This window comes from Typha angustifolia, chromosome 13, assembly GCF_048772165.1.
Source record: "Typha angustifolia cultivar Huaian chromosome 13, ASM4877216v1, whole genome shotgun sequence".
Classification (NCBI taxonomy): domain Eukaryota; kingdom Viridiplantae; phylum Streptophyta; class Magnoliopsida; order Poales; family Typhaceae; genus Typha; species Typha angustifolia.
The window spans coordinates 3048049-3056960 of NC_133251.1; the positions used below are offsets into that span (position 1 = coordinate 3048049).

General features: G+C 39.2%; 1 protein-coding gene across 6 annotated transcripts; it reads right to left on the reverse strand.

The window, feature by feature from the left end:
* Positions 1 to 80: 80 nt before the first annotated feature.
* Positions 81 to 6793, reverse strand: LOC140773615 (uncharacterized). Of its 6 annotated transcripts, XM_073116264.1 has the most exons (5): positions 6364 to 6793; positions 5245 to 5619; positions 3618 to 4851; positions 2502 to 2985; positions 81 to 2417 (listed from the first exon to the last, which is right to left on the reverse strand). In XM_073116264.1, exons 2-5 carry the CDS (start codon positions 5391 to 5393, stop codon positions 400 to 402), a joined length of 3885 nt encoding a protein of 1294 aa, XP_072972365.1. In that variant the 5' UTR covers positions 5394 to 5619; positions 6364 to 6793; the 3' UTR covers positions 81 to 399. The 6 variants fall into 6 exon arrangements, with proteins under 6 accessions (XP_072972365.1, XP_072972363.1, XP_072972360.1 ...); XM_073116262.1 differs by having other exon boundaries at positions 81 to 2985; positions 6616 to 6792; XM_073116259.1 differs by having other exon boundaries at positions 81 to 2985; positions 6364 to 6792.
* Positions 6794 to 8912: the final 2119 nt, after the last annotated feature.

Sequence of the window (8912 nt, forward strand, 5' to 3'; positions counted from 1 at the left end):
AAAAAAAAAAGGCACAGGAGATGCAATGGATGGATTATTCGATAGGAGACTTCAACTGCATCGCCAAGGGAATACTCGGATTCATGAATTTACAGTTGCATTCTTTGAACGAAACTAGTGGAATTTCAAAGAGGGTTTTATATTCAAACAAGCATAGATTTACTGTAATAAAATAGGACACCTACCTATTTCAAAACTCCTGACGGTTAGATACCACCAGCTTCACTGGACGATGCTTCCTGCGACTATAAACTGACCATCCTAAAACATACTTGAATATTGGCCAGCCATGGTTTGGAAGTTGCATAAATTCAAGTAAAACACAGAGGCTATGAAGATGGCTGCTAACTGAAACTTGAAATGAAGCTTCTGTGGCAAAAGTATTGTTTTGAGGTATGATCAGTGCAAGGTCTGCGAGTAATATATAAAAGGTCTCATGTGACCTGCTGGAGACTGGAAAATAGAAGGGCTTGAAATAAAAGGAACCGGGCGGTCTGCATTGCTTCCTCGCTTCAGGTGAAGATTTGGAAACAAGGGTCTGGTTCCACCTGAGACATCATTAGACAAAATTGTCTGGATTGGAAAGCAGAAAGGTGTTGATGGTGTAGGATTCGACACTGAGATATTTGTTGGTGAAGCACTTGTTCCAGGTGAGTCATCATTCAGAATTTCCTCCTTCATCATGTGAGGCATGCAGCATGGCAGAATTGGCTTTTTGTGCGACTTCTCAGGTAGAGAATGTTGATCAGGTTGCATCATCAAACCGTTCTGAAATTGAGCCGCAGAAATTTGTTGATTAGCCATTGATGGAGCCTGGTCAATGACTTCAGACCCGCTGAGATGATGGTACTGGAAGTTCTCCTGTTTCCATACATTGTTTGATGGTGCAAAACCAAGAGGAGAGACAGATTTTCCACCAAGGTAGTCTAAAGTTGGAGTATGAGGTTGTGCATTCTCTTCTTTGTTCATCACCAGCAAATCCTTACCCATCAATCGAAGTATAGGATTTGAAGGTGATGGAACCTCAGTTTTAGGTGATGGGTTCAGGGAACCTGCATTGGTGCAAGCTGGGGCACTTACAGCAGATTCTGATGAAGGTTTGTTAGAAATGGATTGAGTAGGTGATTCCAAGCAAGAAGTGGTCATCGTATCTGTTCTCAGAATTTGGTAAGTAAAAGAGGAAGAGGTTCTTGGATTGATGTGTAACCTGGAAACCCGCTTTCCTTTAGAAGCTAATGTAGCACTTTGCTTCAAAATTTGAGACTCATCGGAAAGGCTCTCCCTGCATGAGCAGCAAAAGGGCTTATCATCAGAAAGCTGTTCATAGTTGTCTACATGAAGAATTGCCTTGACTTCCTGATTCATGCTCTCTGCATTCCCTTCATCAGATCTTCTTATACTTTCTGTGGATATCAGTGGCAAACCAAACTTATCTTGAACAGCACCACCTCCTATCAACAAGTCTGACTCTGACTCCGTGAATGTGAAGTCATTTAAAGATGGAAAAGGCCTTATTGAGGCAGTTGAAGCTGGAGATTCTAATGAATCCCCATCAAATGCAATGCCAGAGTCATGATTTGAGGCTTCCCTATTTGAGGTTATTGATGAGTTATCTCTGGAATTTTTAAAGTCCATTCCTCCATGATGACTAGTCAAACAAGCACTGAATTCTTGGATTGATGCCAGACCAACTTGACAATCTGTGGCCTCAACTACAAAAGATTCTTTCTCCCTTCTGAATTCCATGTTAGTTAACAATTGGAAATCTTTGTCAACAACCTCATTGGAGGATACATGAGCATGACATACCACTTGCTGATCATAAGGTTGTTGAATTATTGGTTCTCCAGGGGGTTCAATTACAGAGCAAGTCTGATAATGCGCCTCCAAGTTCACAGGTACAGTGGTTGCAAGATCTACACTGATAATTTCAATAGAAGAGTCAGTTAGATTACCTCTAGCAGCCAAGTTCTCAATTTGCATCTCATTTTCAGGATCATGGCATTCAGAATCCAGAGGTGGATTCGTCATCATACTATGTCCCCAGTCTGCTTTGCTTCCGTCTTCTCTTTGTTCAGATTCCCGCACATCATTTCCACAAGTAATGGCATGGTCAGAAATATTCCCTGTTCCAGAACGTATATGACACTTAAAGATATTAGAATGACGAGTCCTCATCTTTTTGTTTGCATATGCGATGTCAACATCCAGATTTTCAAAAGAGCCATGCGTTTCCCCAGTGAGAGTAGATAAAATTTCTTCTCCTTGTTTGACAGTCCTTGACATCATTCTGTGCCTGCGGAATGTTTTAGATGTACTTCTTTTGTTGCTTCGTACAACATTTAATGCTTCTAGTGAGAAGGATGGACTTCTAGCTTGGAACTTCTTCTCCAAAGCATAGCTTTTCTGGCATTTAGCTGAAGGAGGAGTACAATCAGGTGTCATTGTCATGTTATAAGGATTATCATACTTGTCTTTTTTGCACATGTTAATCTTCTTACTTTTTCTTTCTGTAGAAGAGATTGAAAGCTCTGATGATCTAGATGATTTCTGGGTTAGAGCTTTGGCTGCAGAAGTAACTTTCATTGACTGTCTATAGTTAGAAACATGTGGGTTTGGAGAAATTTCCATTTCGGCATCCATGGAATGAACTGGGCTGGACAGGAAATCAACATTCCTAGCTTTTTGAGAAGTCACTATGTCTTCAGATAGCCTACAAAATTGTACCCTGTGGCCTTCCACAGCAGGAAAGTTATCTGAATATAACTGGATATTATCACCCAATTGCTTAGTTGCAGGTACCAGATTCTTCATGGTTCTATGATTGCCTTTACTGTTCATTTTTTTTCGAAGATCTGAGCGTTTAGAGCACACCCACTGCTTTAGAGTAGCAGATACACTGCTTATGGATTGTTCTGGAGCATTTGAAAAATCTGTTAATGACTCTTCCTTCTGATGAATGTCTTTGTCTCCTTCTCGTTGTGCCTGAATTAGTGGAATATGCTATCAGCATACAAAATTGTGGCTCAGAAGACACAATCTAACCTAGTAAACTTCTTTTTTGACATAATATGCCTAGGAACACTGTTATGATAAAAATATGTCTAAAGAGACTGTTAAGATAATTACTAAGTCCCCTAAAAGTCAAAATTTGTATTAAAATAGGAAGACTACTGAAGCAAGTAAGTTACTTTGCACACCAAGAAGTCGAAAGTTAGATATGGATGTTTCTAAAATTGAACAAGCTGAATTTTTTTCCAAGAAATAGACGTCAAGCATAAAACTAAAGTCAATAGGATCAAGAAAAAAATGAAAAGTAGTCAGGAATAAGACAGTGCATTAGTGCATAAAATGTAATAGGGAACAATCCTGTGTATCACTTGAGGTTGTTAGGAACATATTTTTCCTTTTCTACAATGCCTACTCACCTTTTCAACATGATTTGCGAAAGTTGATAAATAGCACAAACTTTCATGAGGTTAAGATAAAAAGTGCACTAAGCTCCATAAAATATGGCCTCAATTTGCTTGAGAGTACAAGGGATAAACTTGCAGAAATCTAGGGAAGATCACATATAAGAAATATGTAGTATCAAAAAGAATAAGGGAACCACATACCTTGGCTTTTAAAAGCTTGGATGACCAAAGTTTCTTTTCATGCACCTTCAGCTTCTTGTTCTTCGAGTATTTTGGTCTGAGGTGTTTTTTCGTGCTGATCAAAATATTCTTACTTTCATTGCATTTTACATTATTCTTCGGTTTAAGTTCCTTTTGCGACACAAATGGTGGCATATCATTGAACTTGGACAAAATTCGAAGTTTGATGCCATTCGAATCAACATAGACTGCTCCTTCACATTTACTATCACTAGATTCCTGTGGCAATAATTTTGGCCTTTGAGTCTCTGCCCTAACCTCCTTGACTGCTGCAACCGAAGCCAATTCTAAAGCCCAGTTAGTGCCATTCCTCCTGTCAAGGTCCTCAAGGGTGCTATGGGGTGCTGTAATGTAAATGTCCACCATTGATCTCTTCTTTGCTGGTTTAACCTTTGGTTTCAAGAAGTTTGATACAGCCTGCTTGCTATTGGACTCCACAGAAAGACACTGGTCTATATGAGCATTTAAAGTGGTGTTTGACGTGGAGGAAAATACTTTACAAACAGGACAAATTTTCGAAGCCATAGGATCTGATACAGTGCTAGAATTAGATACTAGGTCTTCTCCTTGGCTGGTATCTGCTATTGAACCCAACTTGACTACCAATCTGCAATTCTTTTTGAGTGGTTCATGCTGTTCTTTGAGCTTCTGGGGCCATGAAGCAGGTTCAGCAACCTCTACCTCTGGGTTTACTTCTGACACACTGTAATTTAAAGACACTGGCCTTAGGTGTTGATCGATCTGAACAGAAACCCCTTCAGTTTGATCATCACTTGTCACAGCAGTCGCAGTTTTGGCATCGCTATGGATCAGTTCACCAAAACTGTCTCCTTGGTTGACGGTTGATTTTCCGTCCTCAGTTGATGGGTATGGAGAATGATCTAAACACCCTATGACCAGTCTATCTGGTGGCAAACATGACTGGCATCTAAAATCTTTTTGCTCATCATCTGATAGGCCACCATGTTTAGGCTCAAGCAGGTCCAAATTGGGTGAAAATTGTCCAGCTTCTGAACGGGCAACAACTTGACCAAGTTGTTTGTCCTTATGACGAGACTGTCCTCTCACCAACTTAGGAGGTTCAAAAGGTGGCAATAAATATTTGACGCCATGCTTCAGGCAAAGTTGCAAGAGTTGTGGACGAAATGGCCAACTAGTCCCAATGCCTTTGCTCCTCGATGCAGAAACATAATTTCTGAAACCAAACAGACACATCTATACGATCAAGCTCAATGCAAATGAAGGCCACAAATTATATAGTGTTGACAGCTTTAAACAACGCATGACATAACAGATCTATTATGGATGTCCATCGGAGTTTTACTATGAACCAACTCGAACTATATCATATGCTGCTTCGCCAATTACCTTTCAGCAATCTGTTTAACTGAATGAATCAAAACTTAGAAGCACAAACTAGGCAAATACTATAGGCATCTGTCATCATGGATTAACACATATGCCACCAAGTTGGTGGCCAAAAAGGTGACCACTTTCCAGATGAATGGCTAGATCTCTGAAGATTTAGCTCCCTACCCTAAAAGATTTGCAAGTGGTGAACAAAACTATTTGGAAAAGAACTGTTTACCTTATAGAGAAATTGGGGGTTGGGGTGCCACCAAGGTGTGGTGGATCTGCCTCTTGGAAGGCAAGATCTTCAGAATCCCCCTCATCAGTTTTCAGTACTGAAAGCTTGGAAGAACATGAGGGATCTGGTGGGTGATCAATGGATAACATCTGAAGGAGAGCTTCTCTCAAATTTCCCCAGATCTTCCAACAGTAGTACTAGCCCAATAGCTCTTCTGCACCTGGGCCTGCTCTTATGCTTAGCCTCCAGCATAACAAAGGACTTAATTAGGCTCCCAAACAAACCCTCAAGGTAACAAAGCAAGCATCAAGACTCCAGCACCCCCACAAAAGAGCACAGGTCCTCCTTTTTTGACCTCCTCACCTGATTGGATGCCTGAAAGGTGATAGAAATGGTTATTAGACAGAAGATAATAGGAGCTTGTAAGAGGAAAAGATAAAACCCAAAATACATCATTTTATGTACTCAAGGTTGGATGATCTTAGGGCTTCAAACCATGATTTCAAGAAAAGGTTCAAAAGATCAAAGGTGAGGGGAAGGGGGGGAACTTCCAGAAGTATCATTTTATGTGGCCAAAAGGAGGTGTTCGGAGATCTTGAAGCTCATATTGAAGTAGTGAGCAGATTGAATGTTTGAAGGCCAGAAAGGAGGAAAAAAGAAGAACTTGCTTTGGAGCCATTACATGAAATATCAGCTCATGGGAAGCAAATTTCTTATATCACAAAGAAGAGAGAAGGAGAAAGGAGGCTGTAGAATCCCCATGAAAGCTTCTTCAGTTAAGCAAAGGAGAAATCAAAGACACAGTAGAGATGCCGTCAAAAGCCCCTCCCTTGGGTCGTATAATCAGAGGCCAATCACAAAGAAATTAAACCCATCTTGAGAGGGGGCCTTCAAATTAAAGATCTAAAAAGGACACGGCAGATCCTACCCAGGATGCAGTCACACCAAAGGAAAAAAAAAAAAGATCCAAGAAAAAACAAAACAAAAATCCAAGTTCAGGACCAAACTAGTTTGGCTTTCAATGAATCCTCTCATAGAACCAAAGAGAGCAACCCAATAATAGATTGGAAGAGAGAGAAAGAGAGAGAGGCCACAGAGTCACTCAACCAAAGCCTTCACCTTCAAGCCTTGTTGCCCTCTCTCATGGATCCCAACTGCAAGCAAAGTCATTAATAAGCTGGTAGGCCATGGGAGGTGGGTTTTGAGAGTTACTTCAAGGGCTCCAAATGTGAGAGAGGAAAGAGAGAGAAAGAAAGAAGAGTTTTTTCTTTTCTTTTCTCTTTTTTCTTTCTATTCCTTCTCACACACAGAAGGAGAGTGAGTAATTGGCAGGAGAAAACAATAAGAGAGATGAAAACACAACCCACTCACACATCCTAAAGCATCTGGTTCTCCACCAAAAGCAGGACTCCAACTTTTTTAAACAATAAGAGAGAGAGAGAGAGAGAAAGAGAAGATTTTTAGGGGCAGAGAGAGAGAGAGAGAGAGATTGTGTGTGTGTGTGTGTGTGTGTGTGAGAGAGGGGTTTTCTGGGAGCTGTCCTATCCCATACCTACAAACCTACTCTCTGGCTTTTCTATATTCTCTCTCTTTCTTTCCTCCTCTCTCTCTATCTTTTTGTTCTTGTTGGTATTAAGGGGGATGCTTTTGGACCCTGCTATATAGTTTAACTACAGAAATGCCACTCTTTCTGCTCCCAGTTGCCCAAAATGCCCCTGGGCCTTCTACAAGTCTAAAACTGGTTCAAGTTCCATTTATTACGTCACTAGTTTTGACTAAATTCTCAGCAAACCCAGTCTTCAAAGTTGAGTCTATATTATTAAGTAAATTAATTCCTAGATTATAAGCTGCACTACTTAGTTTTCTTTAATAATTATGTTAGATAAAAGAAGAAGGAGATTTCTTCAATGATAGTAAGATAAAAGGATTGTGAACCATTCTCCTAGTCTAAGCTTGATATCAGTTGAAGCTTAGTTTGTTCTGAAGACTAGAAGAAAGTGAAAGAAGATTAATTAATCTTACAGTGGACCTTCAAGAAACTCCTACCTCTATCTATCTATCTCTTGGCGTATAACTCCATCGATCACATTAATTTTTCTTCTTCTTCTTTACTCTCTATATATCCTCACATTCTCCTCATGCAACTCCATAGTTTTTCTTTAATCTGAAACGCTTGCTCTTTTTCTACGAATCCTAAATTTAAGGAGAGTTATCCTCCTCCAGAAGAAGATCTGGACGATCTAATGATATAACTTTCAAACATAGATTAGAATTATTAAACACATGCGATCCATCGATGCACTCCGTCAACCTGGTTCACATAGCATTTGCTTGCAAGATTTAGATTAAAATTGCTCATGAGGTGAGGTGAGGTGGGTGATAGAGACGGAGAACTGTGGCCATGCATGCATGCATGGCCCACCCAAAGACTTGGTATGCCATTGCCGACGGCGACAAATTAAGGAGGACTGGAGACTTGTTCTTCTTCTTTTTTTAGGTACAGTAATGCTTCATATGATGTTATAATCCAACTATTTAGCTTTGGATTAGGAGATTGCGTCATAGTTTGCAACCATTTAATTTGAGCCTTTTGAAGAAGTTAGACGTGTGAGCTACGGTTAGTCCCACACGTAGGAACCAGCTAACGTGAAAAGGATTGGTGTGGATGAATTGAGTTTCAACACCCGTTTCATATTAGGGTTTAGCAAATTCGATGCCCCATCTAGGTTAATATTAATGCATTGTTGGATGTGTGATCGTGTCCAAATTCTTTCTAAAGCCTTAAATTGTTAGGTAACCGACCAATAATACATATCATACTTTTAACACATTTTAAAAATACAGCCATCAAGGGAAATGATATTTAAACTCTAGATGTTTAAAAAAATCAAGTTTTGATAACATGTTAGATATTTAAGCTTTTAATGTATTAATATACTAACAATATATATTATACTTTTAATAAACTTAAAACACAATAAAAGACATGCTATTTTGCACTGAATCTCAATCCTAAATATAGGTTAAATCGTATAAATGTATGTAGGTCTTTTGCATCTTATCTTTGTATATCTAATGGGACTAAAACATCACATAATTTTAATCAATCCTAGTCGAAAAGCGAGGCATTGATTTACCTAACTTTAAAACAAAACAAAAAGATTTACCTAACTTAGAGAGAACGAAGAATATGTGCATATATATTAAAGGTTGTACTTTTTGGGGCTCATAAATTGGGTGACAATTATAGAGACAGTGATTACATGCAACTTGCTTGCCTTTTTAACCAACAAATCTATACATAGACATCAGAGTAATGCTTGTGCTGTAGGATTGTGGAATTTGAAAATAAAGGACAAATCAGTCATTGATCAGGATGAAAGCTCAATGTCTCCTCTCTCTCTCTCTCTCTCTGCTAATATAAGTATATGTATATCATAACTATTCAAGAAAATGTGTTACTAACTTAGGTCAAAAATGTGCTATATATGCTAATGAATATAGGATCTGAACTTGTTAAAAAGAATTGGGCCATGAAAGGCTTTTTGATAATCCTTTTGGGCCAGCCCAACTCCCACTGTAATAAATTGGACTTATAACCCAAAATAACACCATGTACTGTTGTAGTGGGATTAGGATTCAGTGCTGGCTAACACTGTGATAATGAG

Coding starts and splice junctions, on each gene's coding strand:
- LOC140773615 (XM_073116262.1), bottom strand. CDS start 5,393: ATGTTATCCATTGATCACCCACCAGATCCCTCATGTTCTTCCAAGCTT. Junction 4,852..5,244: donor ACCCCCAATTTCTCTATAAG/GTAAACAGTTCT, acceptor GTTTGGTTTCAG/AAATTATGTTTCTGCATCGA. Junction 2,986..3,617: donor CCAAGCTTTTAAAAGCCAAG/GTATGTGGTTCC, acceptor CCACTAATTCAG/GCACAACGAGAAGGAGACAA.